This window comes from Pseudopodoces humilis, chromosome 9 (assembly GCF_049639895.1).
Source record: "Pseudopodoces humilis isolate 2021_Gansu_Grassland_sample_001 chromosome 9, ASM4963989v1, whole genome shotgun sequence".
Classification (NCBI taxonomy): domain Eukaryota; kingdom Metazoa; phylum Chordata; class Aves; order Passeriformes; family Paridae; genus Pseudopodoces; species Pseudopodoces humilis.
Window position 1 is genome coordinate 18495268 of NC_142208.1, and position 16603 is coordinate 18511870.

At 41.5% G+C, this 16603-nt stretch overlaps 1 protein-coding gene across 7 annotated transcripts in view; it reads right to left on the reverse strand.

The window, feature by feature from the left end:
* The window catches only part of ARHGAP22 (Rho GTPase activating protein 22), a 130163-nt gene that overhangs the window by 76928 nt on the left and 36632 nt on the right, over window positions 1-16603 (reverse strand). Inside the window, exon 1 of one of the 7 annotated variants that reach the window (XM_088059535.1) lies at window positions 14508-14826. The exons of the other annotated variants lie outside the window; for them this stretch is intronic. Within the exon in view, the coding sequence (XP_087915661.1) occupies window positions 14508-14550 (43 nt within the window). The 5' untranslated portion in view covers window positions 14551-14826. Of the gene's footprint in view, window positions 1-14507; window positions 14827-16603 lie in introns of those variants that run through there. 7 annotated transcript variants of the gene reach the window in all.

Sequence of the window (16603 nt, forward strand, 5' to 3'; positions counted from 1 at the left end):
AAACTAGTGGAACTGCTACTCAATTTGACTGGACATACAGAGGATGTCGGAACTGACTGATTTCCCCCCAGGAGAAACTTACCCAAGAAAATAACCCTCCTCATCCCCACACACAATCACAAATGGAGATTCTCCTTTCTATGACTATTTTTGACCCAGATTATCGTACCCTTTATCCCTGATTTTGATGACTTTTATTCACATGCAGAACACTCACTATAGAATCAGTATTGGGCACTAAAGGGTGCATCTTTTAGGAAATTACCACTAAAATATCAATGCCTCCCCTGCAGATCAGACACTGGTTGCTGAGCCTGGCATGCCTTCCCAACCCCTCATCAAGCCACATTGTCTCACTGGGACCCAGGCAGTAACAGCTGGCATCCGCTGCCTTAAAGATGGCTTTCAGTTAAGGCTGACAAAAGATAGAGCTCACCTAGCATGCCATTAAATGACACGGTTTTGGACCTATCTCCTGGGATGACATCCCAGCATTCTATGGTTTATCTGGACTGCTAACAGCAGCAGAGATTTTGCCAAGAAGTCACATGCACAGATCATTTCATGTCCTACACACAAGCTCTGCTCAGTTTCAAACCTGGAATTAAATTTAATTTAAAATGAAAGAAGTTAAAAGGAAAGGGTTGGGAGTAAAAACCACTCTGTTACAAGCCTTTAGATCTATTCTTTGGCTACACTTAAATATCTTATGAAGCTCACTCAGTGGCATTAGTTTCAGGGACTGCCACCCACCCTGATGGTATTAAACCATCATTTCTCAGAGCCATGTTACACCTTAGCCCAGAAAGCATTTTTGTGCGCACTACAAAGAAAATTAACACCAGGCAAAAGCAAACTATTACAGGATGCCTTCAGTGCAAATCTTTCCCAGTGTTCCAGGACAAAAGGACACCAAGACCCCTGGAGCATTGCTGCTATTTAAGGAGAATTGTCTCAGTATGTTTCATTTAATCAAAATATATCCCACATATTGACCCCATGAAAGAACAGTCTGTGCACCTTTTGATTCTTGAAGACAGCAAAGAGACTTGCTTAAAATAGCCTACATAAGTCTTCATCCTCTCTCCTCTGGGGCTCTGCATTCCTTCCACAACTGAACAGACAGAAACAAACCTGCATTGTCACACAGCAAAGCATAAGGTTAAGACATCTATCAACATTGCATTTAAGCATGTATTTTTTTGGACAGACTACTGAATGCTAATCTATTCTGGGAGACAGGAATCCCAAGTTTCCTCCTGCAGTCTGCCAGGACTGGCTTTTCAGAGCTGCCATGCCCTCCTATTTCCCACTGCCTTCAGTGGGTGTTCTGCACTGTACTTCTGAAGGTCAGTCCCTCAACTCCTCAGTCTCTTGGCAATCTCATCAGTAAAATAGGAATAGATTAGATCTGTACTCCAGCTGAATTACTCCCAAGCACTGTAGTAATGTGTGTCATCATTTATTTTCTGCCTTTATTTTGCTCTGAATCAATGGAACACTCAACACCTACAGATTTATAGCTGCTGGAGGTATCTTCAAGCAATACAGCTCTGAAAATGCAAGTTATTGTCCTAGATATCTGTGCCAGGATATTCACAAACAGCTCTAGGGTAATAACCACTGTTAAAATTTGGAACAAAATAGGTCCTGCTGGTACCTGAAACTGAGCTACACTAGGTAGTGATATTTGGGTGGTGCTCAGTGCTACTGAGGCGATTCCATTCTCAGAATTCATGATTCTCAGATCATACACTTCTTATGTAGCTGAACTAACAGATCAATGTCTCAAACCCAGAGTTTTCCTTTAAGAAATAGTGTCCATTAGTGGACCTGAGATACCATACTGCCTGGCTCAAATTCCAGCTGATGATAAAAGAGCATTCTTGGTCTCTGCCTCAGTTTTCCTTTCTATGACACACAGGAAATACATCTACAGAAGTGGAGCTGTTTTTGCTGAACTGAACTCTAGCTAACAAAAGACCAGGGCAGGTAATGTTGATTATTCTTCCACAAGAGGCCAGATGGCATCTAGGAAACAGCAGGTTAACACTGTTCAGCAGAGAAGCCTCCAAGAGTAGTAGGAAGCAAAAAGCACTTTCACCATCACTGCAGCTGAGCTGGCTTCAACAAAGAAGAAAACTCCTCTTCCATAAGAAAAAAAGTTAATAACTTCACTGAGGAGCTATGAAGAAAAAATACAAAAACTAGCAGTTCAGTAAACAGGAGCAGTACCTCTGCATAAAGGCAGCTGATATTCTGAGGCACCAACCCAAAAAGAAAAGGAAAAAAAAAAAGGAGAAAGACTAAGGAAAACTCCACAAAATGTATGGTCAAAAATATTGTATTCCTGTGCTAGGCAAGATTATCCAGAAGGATCACTTCACTACAACAACCAATATTTAGCTGAAATATTGATGTGTCTTCTCCAGAGCTAAAGTTATCACTAGCTGTTAAAGACATGATAAAACCTAGCATAGGGGTAGATTAACTCCCACCTGCTGCACCAGAGACAAATCACTTCAGAGACATCTGGTGCAGAGACAGAATCCCAGGCCCTGAGTTAGCAGCAGTTGCTAGACTGGTCTTTCTCAGAAACAGAAAACAACAGACTTGATAATTTGTTATTAGCAGCACAGCAAGAGCCCTATCCAGGGAAACTGAACTATCAGTGAAAACAGACCTTGAGCATGTTTTGGTTTAGCTATTATCAGAAAAAGGCTACTGCTGCAGAGATTTCCTCAAGTATGACACGTCTCCTCCTTTAGGTAATTCAGAAAGGAGTCTTGAGAGCAGATGAGAGGTAGGTAAAACAGCTTCAAAACTCATTAAATCAGAGTACACTCTACTTTTGTTGAGAAGAAAGCACAAACTTCCAAATGTTGGTTTGCATTCCTTGGCTCAAAATGTTCATGGATCAGTTATACACTAACATCCACTCACCTACAGAATCAGAGAAACAAAAGACAGAGATTATTCAACCCTCCCTGAACTAGCCAAATCTGTTAGTAACACCAGCTTGTGTCTCTAACAGGTTCAGTTACTCAGTATGGATAAATCCTTGGGATGTTGTGAGTGAGAGGAATGACCTGATTAATTAAGACTCCCACGAATTCATGTGGGAGGCTCATCTCTAGGAAGATACAGAGTTGTGGGAAACAGGAGTGGGCAACGCCAACAGACTATAAAGGTTCCCGTTCTGTGAGGCAGTAAAGCAAATTTTAGGGCATTTTTTCCTTCATACCAGAAAACATCCCAGCTGTGCAATAGAAAAAAAGGGTGCAAATTCTCTCTGCCTTATTCAGATGTACTAAAATGCTACGAAAGGATAAATTTCCTTATGCCAGATCAGGCATAATCTGCTTCCACAGGCATAAAGTACCACCATGAAACCTGTGCTCTGCCTTATCCAATATAAACACTGATAAATAGATCACATGGATAAAATCACATTTATACTGTCAGGTGATCTAGCAATACACATTGTATCAATAAGTATGGTATTAATAAGCAATGAACCAGGATGTTTAAAGGCAGTAATTCACAACAAATCAACACTTACCATCAGTGTGCTCAGGGACCCTTTCCAGGCCCCTAAACAGCCTATGAAGTCTCTCAACTAGTCTAGTCTCCAGAAGATTAACTCAAGTCACACACTCCCTTGTGAGTTTCGCCCATACTGAAGTCTCTCTACCATATATGGCAATATTAAATCTTCAGAATCAGAAGAAAATTACAACCTAATATAGAAACATACAGTAAGGTCCTATGTCATTGCCACCATCAGCAGGTACAAAACTGCCCAAGTCTGTCTCTGGCTGAGACTGGGTAAATCCCTGATAGCAAAGTCTAAGAGCCCCTTTATATTGCTGCTGTTTTCAAGCAGATTCCCCTCATTTCCTTGGAATTTCATTCTCCTTCCTATAATGATGTCTAAACTATATTTTGCTTCCCAAGGGAGGGCTGGATGCCTGTCATTTGAACTGCTTACAGCCAAGCTACTCAAAGCACATGAGAATATGCCGGGGGGAACAATACTGCATATGGTTTCTCAGCATTCCTGAGAGCTACAGACAGAAAGGGATTGATGGAGTCAAAGCCCTCCCTCCCACCACCCTTCAGTCCGACTCTTTGCTCCGGAGGGGTGTCTGACCCAGTGGGCTAATCAGCAAGGCACACACATTGGCGCACACAGATTTTCCCACACAGAAAGCCAAAACCCTGGTTTTTCAAAGCGTTACTTCAAGAGCTAGACACAAAAGGCCTACATGCTTTGGGCAATGGGAGTAAAGTCCCAGATTCCACCTTTTTAGAGGTGCTTAAGTAGTTTATGCTTCAGGAGGATGCTGCCCTCTATATGGAAAAGAAACCAGCCCTCACAGAGTATGAGAGCATCCAAGAGTTTTCCTTTAAGGGACTGACTGCTCTCTCTCTCTCTTACCCTATGTACCTGCCTTTGTATCCAAAGCAACTAGAGGCAAAATCATCTTGGGCAGCAGGCTGTGGTGGGAAACAAACTGGACATATCCCAGTCCCTACTTAGTTCCTAATGGTGCCCTGGAGCACCTTGCTGAGTGTCACGGGGGGCAGTCTGGGCTCTGTGGGACAGCAGCTGCTGCAGGACAAGGAAGACTTTATCCTAAAAGCAAGAGCAGTTAGTGCTGACAGTACACTTGACAAGCATAAAGGAAAAAAGACCTCTTTCCTGAAAGTCAGGGGATCTGCCCATATATGATTACATATATAATGTGCAATGGTTAAGTACAAATACCATCACCCTAAAAAGTGAAAGGACAATACTATAAAGCTAAATACACAGACCTAAGTCTAGCAGAAAGACAAAGTGTTTTCACCAATCATACAGGTGTGGTACTGGATATTGGCAGCAGGCTGCATACACTGGATGCTAAAGGAATGGGGTTTACAGGCATGAGCAGAGACACAGCTTCTTGAGCAAGAAAAATCCTAGAACGAGAAGTATAGAACACTTCAGGGCAGAAAACAACCCTTCTATTGTCCATTTTCACTATATTTAAGGAAATTACTTCAGAAGATTGTTTTGGTTTGTGTTTGTTGTTTTTTTTTCAAAGAACTCAAACAATTACTTACACCCAATTTACATAATCAAAAACTACTTTCCTAAATCTTGGCTTTTGGGTTAGAAACTTTTCAAATTAAGGATTTTAATTTCCTGCCATTGTCAGATATTCAAAAAGTTCACAAGACTACTGGTAACAAGGAAAATAAAGCTTTCATTCTTATTCTGCTCCCAGTGTTTAGTCTGATTTGTTTTTTCAAACCTTCCAATACTCAGTCCAAATTTCCCTTGGTAAATTTGCTAGAAAGCTTCCATCTCCACAGTGAACTTACAGAGAATCACAAATGGTTGAAGATGGGGAGCAAAATAGTGTGATTACATTTACAACACAACATTTTGCTGCAAAGACAGTAAAAAAATCCTGAATTGCCTACCACTGCTAGAATGATCAGTTACTGCTATGTTAATGAATTTCTTCATGTGTTACTTGACTGTTGTGCTGTGTTCTGGTTTCATCTGGGATGGAGTTCATTTTCTTCTTAGTAGCTGGCACAGAGTGCTGTGTTTTTCTGGATGTAGTGTGAGAGTAACATTGATGACACACTGGTGTTTTGGCTCACCTGAGTAGTGTTTGTCTTAAGAGCTTTTCAGTGTCTCATGCTCTGCAAGTGAGAAGCTGCACAGAAAGCTGGGAGGGAGCATAGCCAGGATAGATGACCCAATATGGTCAAAGGGATATTCCACATAAAACATAGAACATCATGCTCAGTATACAAACAGGGGAAATTACTTTGAAGGGGCCAATTGCTGCTCAGGGATGGGTTAAATACTGTTCTTTGGGTAGAAAATAATAGTACTGTGCATCACCGGTTTCTCTTGAATTTTGTTCTACCTCTCCCATTCCTTTTTATTAAAATTGTTATAAATATTATTGATGTATTTAATATTACTATAATAATATTTTGTTACAATTACTAAATTGTTCCATCTCAACCCATAAGGTTTGTCTCTTCTTTCTGATTGTTGCATAACACGTTTACTCAACAACATACAGTCTCTCAAATTTGTGACAATAATGTAGCTCCCATTACAATAGTATCTGAGTAAATCACAATCTTTGGTGTTCAATCTCAATTTCAGCCATCATTGGATGTCTTTCACAAATTAGAAGTGAAAAGAACAACCCTAAGAAACTGGTTGGGGGTCACAACTAACACTAAGATACATGTACTAAACTTAAGTCTCCCAATCCAGTGCTCAGGATGTTGTTAGGGTCTCTTGCCCTCCACATACGAGTCTTTATCCACACCATCCCAACAGCAAGAACACAGGTGAAAACACCATGGTGACATATAGCCTTTTTAATTTCTCAGTCTCATGGCAGCAGTTCACTGCATATCCCAGAAACCTCATAAAAACAGGATGCCCAGTAGAAAAGACTACACCATCTACAAAGATAATGACTTCCTCTATCACTTCTGATTTGATAAACAAAAGGTACTGGGGATACAAGACTACCCATCATAGATAGTGCTAGGATACTGCTGTAACCATTAAACCTGGAGAAGTGTGTATTCCCCTCTGATAACAAAACACTAAACAAGATCTTGCGGAAAAAGATTCATACAGAATTTTTTTTTCCCCATCTCAGACTCATACCAGTAGCACAGCCCAATTCATTTGGCTGGCAATAGCCAACTCAGAAACTGAGTCACAGCTGGTCCTGCCAAGACATGGCCAAGAGAAGACATATCTGGGATTACTGGGAATCAAAGGTTGCACCTCATACTCCCTGGTACAGCCAGGGCCTCAATTACTAGCTCAGTGTCACAGGTTATTAATGAGCTGGCACATACTTATGCTTCCAAGCTGAAAGGTAATGGCCTTTTTATAGATGTTAGAAACTTGTTAATTTTAAAAGATAATTTCAAATAGTTCATTTCATTCATTTATCAACTCCCCACCAGATTCACTTGCTCAGTTCATTAAACCTGGCATCATGGCATAAATGAATATCCATTTCCACTCACAGATGTTACTGCACCTTGAAAGTCTAGAGATAAGATTTTTGTTGCAAAGGCTGTAGGAGGACAGAGAGCCTCTCCTGGAACCCTAGCTGCTCCCAAAGCAGTACTGAAATTCATTGGTTTTGCTCTTTCAGGAACCAGTCCCCAAATCCCTTCCAGTTATTAACAGACACTGACAGAGAGAGCACACTCTCTCTCCTTACTACCAACTTTTTAAGACAAGAATTCCTGTAAGTGCAAAAACATCATCTTGTCTATGAGGTCAAGCTATGGCAAATTCCATCCCATTTCTTCATGTAGTATCTACCAACTGTGGCATAGAAAACAGCCATGGGATCACCTACAGGGTACACACTTGCTATAATGTTTTATGTGACATGCCCTCTTCTTGGTTAAAAACCAAGTTTAATTACTTACTCCTTTCAGAAACCCAGTGATTATACCAGAGCTGCAAAACTTACCTTTCAGGCTGCTGTTTCACTACTTACACTGATGCAACTGCTGAAATTAGGTCACTAGTAAAACAGCAAAAGTATCCCAAACAAACACCATAAAAATTCCTTAACTTCTTTCCCACGTCACTTAAAAAAAAGCAAAATAGTTATTCTACTTATATAATATATAGTAACACCCATTGTTCTTCTGTTCTCTTGTCATGCACCCTTTAATTGATTAGTTATGCTTTGAAATATAGATTTGTTGAAACATAGACTACTATCTTGTTTCAAAGTACCAATTCCCATATCACAGGGTCAAAAAGCTATTAATTCACAGAGGATTTGTATTTGCATTTATTCACAGCTTCTTCAATAACCTAAATATTAATAACAAAAGAAAAACTGACTGAAGTCCAGTTAAATGCTAGAAAAGCCTAGTTCATGGAAATGGTTTGGGGAGAAGTGAGGAAAGTGTCCCCACTATCAGGCACCATACCCTCTTTAATGGAATAGATTGCCAGATTATACCATGAGGCAACTTTCTGAAAGTCAAAACAAGATGTTCAAAGCTTTCAGTAGCATAATTCCTTAAAAACATTATTGCCTGCTTTTGTGGCTAGATTTATACTTACTAATAATACTAACATTATACTTCCTGAGAATAAATAAAAATAAAAAAATAGTGTTATTTTTCCAGTAAACACTCAACAAACAAAGGGTTTGGGCTTATTTTTTTGTTAATTTAGTCACATCCCTAAGCACCATCAGTAACTCACCTGAAAAACCCCTTCATTTATAGCAGCAGCCCACAGCATTGTGATCACTTAAAACAGATGCAAGGCACCCAGTGTTGATACCTGAACAAAGCTCCGAACATTAATTACAGTAAAACCACTTGGTAACGACATGCACAGCTACTTTCATCGTGTGAAACAGAAGCATTAACTCCAAGTCAGCAAGCATGCCCCAGATGTTTCGAGAAGCCTGTCATTCACAGCTGCAGCACACAATCCCCTCTGATGACTGATACCTGCAGCAAGGCTGGAGGACACATCCCGGGATGCCTCGAGAGAAGCAGCAGATGAGACACCACTGACACACCTTCAGCAACGTTTTGAGCTGCACAAGTTTGCTCCCCACTGTTTCCAGAAACACTCAGGTTTGGGGGACGGAGAGATTGGATGTTCCAGGCTCCTCCAGAAGGCAGTGGGGGATCCAGCAGTGCTGAACCTTGCTCAGCCAGCTGCTCCACAAGCAGGTTGAGGTACCCAGACACAGGCTCCATTACTGCCATTTCAGTCTGAGTATTGTGCCGGGCATAAAGATTATGTTTTGTAGCATTGGTATTCAATTGTAGTTTAGGAAAAAAAGAAAAGAAAGGAGAAATAAACCCTGCCACATCAGTTTCTAACCACCAAGTTTGTCTGAACAACACCTCTTTTCTCAGTTCTCACATACCACAGGAGAGGGTTCCTTGCCACATCACCCTTTGGTTAAAATACCTGGAGACCTCATTTGATTCATTTACATGAACTGAACAAGTTCTGTATCATGCCAGACAACAACAGCTAATTATTTGCCTTTATTTGCTTACAAAGCTGGGGTTGTTCATCCTGGGGAAAAGGAAGCTCAGGGGAGACCTTATTGCTCTCTACCTGCAAGGATGCTGTGGCAAGGGTCAGCCCCTTCTCTCAAGGCAATCAGTGACAGGACAAGAGGAAAAGTTATGTCAGGGGAGGTTCAGGATGGGTATTACTCAAAGAGCAGTTAAGCTTTGGAAGAGACTGCCCAGGGAAATGGCAAAGTCACCATCCCTGGAAGATGTCCCCAAGAATAAGGAATGCAAGTTCTGCCTGTGTTAGGATGCCACACTACACTTATGCAGAGATGAACACTTTATTTAGGAAAAAAGAGAAGAGAGGCTATAAAACAAATTGGAGAAGAGAGAGTTTATCCCATTTTATGCAGTTTAGAAAGCTTTCCTGTTACAAGTGAGTGATAGGGTAACAGAGAGCAGAAGCAACGTCACTGCAGGGGTTCATGCTGCATTTATGAGCTCTCTCACTATGAAAGTCTGAATTAAGATCAACAAGTAGCAAGACTGTTGACAATAAACACAAGCCAGAGGTTATGCATACAGTAGATGTTACCAAATCTTCAAGTGTTAGCCTAGTTGTGTACAGATAAAACACAGCAGGCAGTTTAACCTGTAAATGATAGTTCATTGAAGGGGCACAGACTAAGGAAAGAATTGCTTCAGCTTCTCATCTTTTGTGCTTGTTACACATTAAAAACCTCTGTGCACCTGCCCTCAATGTAGCAGTATTCCATAGTTCCCCTGTTTTACCCACATACAGGTAGTGATCCATCACTTTGTTTTTCTGGTTTTTGACCTGTATTTCCTGTCCTGCAAAGTTGTATCCCACTCCACTTATTATGCCATATGTGATCATTTTTGAGGGACATAGTCAAACACGGCACAATGTAACATTTCCATGGAAAAAGATGACAACAGAAAATATTTTACATTTCTGCTAAATTATTAATAATGTGGGAAGAAATAAACCTTTTTAATTGAAACTGATATTTTCAAGTTACAGCAATCAAGAACTGTAGAAATACAACTTTTAAATAAAAAGTCCTCTTAATGAAGTGTCTCAACAAAAGAATTGTAATTAGCTCTGCTTAGCAACTAGCCAACATCAAAAAACAGGTGGTGAATTGAACAAGAGACCAAACATATGATCAAGGGATCAAGGCTTTGAAATGCTATCAGTTAATTCCTTTCCTCTTCAGAGGATAAGTAGTGGAGACCATAAAGGTAAATAGTATTTTTCCACCAACTAACACAGCAACAGCTCTGCTGTGTTAGGTCAAAGGTTACTCCTTGCTTTCATTGACAAAACCAGTCACAGAGAAGTTTTCTAGATAAGTAATAATTAACCACATAACTTCAGGATAATACTTCTTCCTAAAACCCATCTCCCAAATTTTCAAATTTCTAGTTAATTTTTGAATTTCAGCAAAAATAATGTCCCAAATGTACCTTCCAAATGTCACCCTTAGCAGCTATAGGCACATGGAAAAAGGAGAGGAAGCACATTTGGGTGCACATAGGGAAGGCCAGCTGGAGAACCATGCAGGTGGCATACTCTGGTGCACTCACTAAGAAAATCCATTCACTTTTATCTTACATTTTGGAAAAGACTGTGAATTCCTCCTTTATCTCTGTTGTTATGTCTTCAGTTTTCAAAAAATGCAGGAGACTCTGAAGACCTTTTTGCTACTATAGTTAAAATGTAAACTGACCACCCTGTTAAAATGAGGAATGAATTCACATCCCAACTTAATATACATTCCCACACAACACAGGCTGTTTTTACAGTGCTTACGTCACATCACAGAGAACTGTTTCTTACAGGAAGGAAAGTGTGCAATGTATAAGCACCCAAGTCTATTCATACACATGCTGGGGACTTCTTAACTGTGAAATACTGCAACTGTGCTACTGTGTGCTTCACATGAATGCACAGCCAATCACACTGTCCCTAGGAGAGCCAAATGTATAAGATTATGGTCAAAATCTACTCAGTACTTCTAGTGAGAACTCATTCTGGAATTCTGTTAGGAGATATATTTAGTTACTGTGGAGACTCAAATCTAAAAAAAGGAAGATAGAGGAAACAATTTAGCTTTTGGTTATTTTTAAAACAGGAGAATTATTTCCTTAGCTCTGAGGTAGTATTATGTATTATATAATCCCAAGGCCACATTTCTAAAGCATTTCAGACTGGAAGATACTGAACAGATTTTATTTGCATTAAGAATTGCAGTCTTACTAAGTACAGTCTTCTAAATCCTCATCCCTTTTGCTTCTACACAGGAAAGCATTAAGGTCATCCAACAGATGCAACTGATTTTTTCCAGATTTCCTCTTCTATTCCTTTCACACAAAGCACAACCATTATGAAATAACCTAGCGAGTTTTGGTATCCTAGGCAAGCCCCATTTTCCTAGTTTCCCAGTCTTACAAACCCTGTATAAACTCTGCACCTTTTAAACCCAAAATTGTAACAGAAAGCACACCTTGGCAGCTGACACCACACAAGACTGAAAGGGCAAATACTATTTGGCTGAGAACTAGAGTTCTCCTTCATCCTTTATGTTTGCACCAGTTTGAAACCTTTTTCATAGTGAACACAAGGTGGGTCTCCCCAGGAGACCTACGCTGCGCAGGATAAATTGATAACCAGGTTAAAGCAAGTCAAGGCAGAAGTCACAATCTTGGTTACATTGCATCACTGGAAAACCACCAGAAATCTTTGTAATATTAGAGTGCAAGATTTTTTTGGATGATCTGATGGAGAACAACTCTCAGTATAAAAAATGCCAAGAAAATAAATACAATCACACTGAAACAAGCTGGTGCAGGAAACAGTGAAGTGTAAACCATCAACCACAGCACATGGCAAACACTCCCAACAGCTTCAGGTTCTAGGCTAGTGGGAGCCAACAGTACTACAAGGGTGAGGTGGAAGGTGGATTTTAGTTCCTTTCCAATTCCTACCAGCAATCACATCCTTCTCCCACATTCTGATTTCAGCGCACAGCAATCAACTGAACCTAAATGACAGGGTAAAGGGACAGTTCTGCATTCCTGCCCAGGAGTCTGTTACTTTCCAGCCAGTAAGGTAATTCTGCCACAGGGACAGAAGGGAAGATGAGTGGGGAAGGATGACAACTCAAGCTTTCCTTTTTGGCCTTAAACAAATGCAAATATCCTTAAACACTCACCCCCCTTATTAAGCTTGTCTTTATCTGCAGATAACCCACTGCATTTAAGGAGACACTTCAGCCTGCAACTTCCAAGAAGTAGGAATCTATCATCAGTTAGCCTTATCTGTGCCTGATGTGCTAAAAGGCTATCAGAAAAAGCTGATAGGGAAAATGCAATAACGAAAATCATTGCTATCAGTACCCAGGTCCCCAGCCACACCCTTCCCACATCTGCTGAAAGTATTTTTACAGCAAAGCAGGACTTGTTGAAGCTCATGATCAAAAGGCCAATGCACGCATAGTCTAAACCATCCTTAAAGCCAAAAAAGCAAAGCAGCAGGGGCAATCTAAATCAGTGGTTTCACTACATATCTTATAAAATTAGAGCCACATGAAAAGCACTGGAAAATAAGCTTACAGCTTTAAAGGGGCCCATGCCAAGCACCAAGGAACAAGCAAATTTCAGCAGCATCACACAGAGCCAAATTTGGTCTAACCTTGAAAGAAGTCCTCAAAACACTTTTTAGTATTACATACTCAATAGAGTCCCACAGGCAAAGTATAATTTAGCACAAACATATATCTCAACTGTACCAGTTCTCAGAGGGTGGAGTGGCTTCACTGGTGTCTGCAGGTTTACACAAATGTGCAATTCTGACACAAACACACTTTGTTCTTTCAAGCTTGAATGCAATATGCTAGCTGAAACACCCATTGTTTGTAGAAGCTCTTCCCGAAAAAGATAAATACAATTTCACTCAAGTGAATGAGGTGACTGGATTCAAGCCAGAACTAGGACAAATGTTTTTTGATAACACCCAATCTAAGCCTCCCCTTCCTCAACAGATTAAAATCAGAAGCGTATTAAAAATCCCACAGTATTGCCAATCCAAAATTCAGGGATATTTTGCGCTTTTTTTTTTTTTTCTTTTCCTTATCCTGTCTTTAGAGGAAAATTCAGATCCATTCACCAGGTGCCACACCAACAATCTGGGCATAGTCAACTCAATAATAATTGAAAGACTAGATAGACCTTTACCTGGTCTTCTCTACTCCTGACAGGGAAAATTGATTTCAGTGTTTATGCTTCTAATATAAGTGACAGTTACTGAAGTTACTTCACATCAGCAAACATTTCCTTTAGCTTTTATACTGCCACCTTTAGCTTTTTTTTACCTTCATTTATAAAATTTACCCTGATGCAGCTGTGATGAAGACAGCAGCCTCATACTCACCAAATTTCCACCAATGTGCTTATTTTTCCCCTTTCCCTCAAAACTTGCCCATATGTGCTAAATTTCTACCATTCTCTGAACCATACTTCCAGCGTAGCAACTACTAATGGTGTTTCTTCCAAAGTTTTGCACAGGAAGCAATTTTTCTCCCTATTTTCTCACTAATCCAACTTCAGAGGATTTTGATTACTAAAAAAGAATTATTTTCAGCTGTCAAAAAGTCAAAACAGTCAAGCATTTATTTTACAAACTCCAAGCACAGTAACATTTTTGAACATCATTCTTATGAGACTGCTTTCTGCTGAGGAAAGCTACGCTTCTCTTTGGGCTCAAACAACAGCTCTTCTTAGAGTGCCTGAATATCAACTACAAACTTATCCCAAAACAGACAGGATGTCAGAGGCTGGTCCCAACACATAAACCCATGCAGGAGCCACTCTGGAAGTAACTGAAAATCCTTAGGAGAATTACAATAGCTTTAAGTGGGTTGGAGACATTGCCTCCTAAAGCAGTTTCTTCTAGACTTCTGGGAGCTCGACCTTTCAGAAAATATCCAAGTCCCTCACTACGCAGAACAGAGGAAAGATTGTCAACTAATGCTATTGCCAAGTTAACAGCCTTTCTGAAAAGAAACAACCGGTTTCCCTCACATCAAATTTTACTTGTTAGTGGAGAAAAAGAACCAAGGATTGCGTTTAAAGCTTAACATCATATCCAGACAGTTTTTAACGGTTTAGTTTAGTTTGCCGAGTTTTTTTTTGACCCACGAGCAGAAGTGGTGGCACCTCCCGAAGGGCTAGGCGCTGGGTACAGCACACAGAGGGACAGCGGCCTCGCTTCCCGCTCCCCCCGTCCCGCTGCCGCAGGAGGGACTCGGCCGGTGGCTCCCGAGCCGCGCTCTCCCAGCCGGGGCTGCGCTCTCCCTCCGCCGCCCCGCCGGCACTCACCGGGGAAGGAGAGCTTCCCCGTCCCAGCTGAGGGGGAAGTTAGTTACCTCTGGGCTGCTCACGGCAGCCTTTGCAGGAACATAGCCCCATGGCAGGTGGCGTCCCTGGCGGCCCCAGCCAGCTCGCTCCCTGCCAGGAGGGGCCGCCTCCAGCATCCCTGGCAGCGGGGCGGGCAGCCGGACAAGGGCTCCCGAGAGGCTACGCAGGGACAGCGGCAGGTTGGTGTCCTGGAGCCCTCCTCCTTTGTCGCCCTTATTTCCAGCCGGCCTCGAGGCAGACTCGGCGCTTCACGGCTCCCTGCCCCTTAAACCGCGCTGGCTTATTAATTATAGTCGCCCCTTTGAAGGGGTGAGAGCCACCGGAGCCTGCTTTATGTGAGAGGCTCTCAGACGGCCAGAGGGCAACAGACATTCAACGTAAACCTTCAGTGTGCATAAAAAGATACCGGAAAGACTATTTCACCTCTTGCAAAATTCTCTCAGGACAGGACAGGGTCATGTGGTATCCCCCCAACATCACACACCCCCACAAGCTTTTTAGTTTTTTGAAGCCCCACAAGAGTAAACACTATATATCTGAGTCTCCACAGAGATACTGAGAGTTACAGGGACCTTGCATTTTTGCAAAGGTCAGCACTGCTCTAGCAATATTCAGAAGGCTTGTTTACACACTCACTTTTAATTACATTAACCCGAGTCACCAGCCACAAGATAAGCGTTTTGTTTTGGGATAAGGAAAGAACAACATCCCTAGAACAGATGTTTGCTGGATCCCTGATCATTCTGTGCTTGTTCTCTAGACCCTGCAGCACTTCACACAGCTGGGACCCTGCTTCTTCTAGCCCCACTGCCCTAAGCACCACAGCAGAGTCATAGTTTGTTTTATACACCAACTTACAGGAAAACTGGCTGCCTTTGCAAAGCTTGGATCAAGCTTAAGAGTTGGATGTCACAAGAATGTGACTGATATCTGAATGATAAAGTCTTTTCCAGGCTGGACACTGAAGAAGACTACACTCTTTGACAGCAGCGTGCAAAGCACAAAAATTACGGTTTGGGTGGGAGTGGAGAAATCTAGACAAATAGAGGTTTGGGGGTGGGGGAGGTAACAAGGAGCTACATCTTTCAATACCATTAAAATACCAGAAGCCTGAACCCAAGTCCTGATGACAATCTGCAACTCCAGCTCCCAGTACACGAGCCTGAAGTTCTTCAGAAAGGATTTCCAGGAGAGAAAATGAATAACCAAGGGTAGATGTCTACCAGGTCTCCAATCATTAAAAAAAAAAAAAAAAGAAAAGAAAAGAAAAGAAAAAAAAAAATTACTACAATGATGTTCTACAGAGAGGTCCTTCTGCGGAGTATTCAACTGTTAACTGCACACTTGAGCAATCGCAGAGTATGAGCATTCATTAGTTAGCACAAAAAAAACCAAAACAAAACCAAATCCCACACAGGATAGACGATGGACAGGGCAGGAAAACTTTCCCACCACCACCACCAAACATATTAGAGGAAATTCAAGATATTTCTGCAAGAGAACTGAAGAAAATCCAGTATTCTGGTTTTGCTGGTACGAACTTGTTCCTCTTGGATAGATGTGTGAGAATTCATCTTAGTTGTTTTGCTGTGCCTCTAAACTCATCAGACAGTGACAATAGCTGACAGCTGCTTGGAAATCCATCTCTAGTGCAAAGCGCTCCCTTGTCCTTGTAAAGCAGCAGATATTTCCCTTTCTTCTTTGCTAGAGGGTGATCTGATCTCAGGGAAGAGGTGTGTAAACCACCTGCTTGAGGGGCTGGACAATGTCCTGGCAATACTCCTTCATTTCATTTTAAAGCAAACTCCAGGCAGCCCCCAGCAGGGGGAAGTTTTCCACGTTCTGGAAAAGCCAGTGTTTACTAATGGCACTGTCAGAGCAGTGGCAGGTAAAACGGATGGAGAAAGCACCCTCCTCTCCAGCTGTTCCAGCCTGGCAGCCAAGTCAGTTTCATGGGGAAAGTTACTAGGTGCTCCATGTCAGAGAACCCCTCCACCCCCCAGGCAGCCTAGAAGTTACTGAAATTTGCGTATTTAAGAAGTTTTAGGACTATTACATACATCACCTCACATGGACAGATAGAGGCTGATGAGGGGTTAGGCAC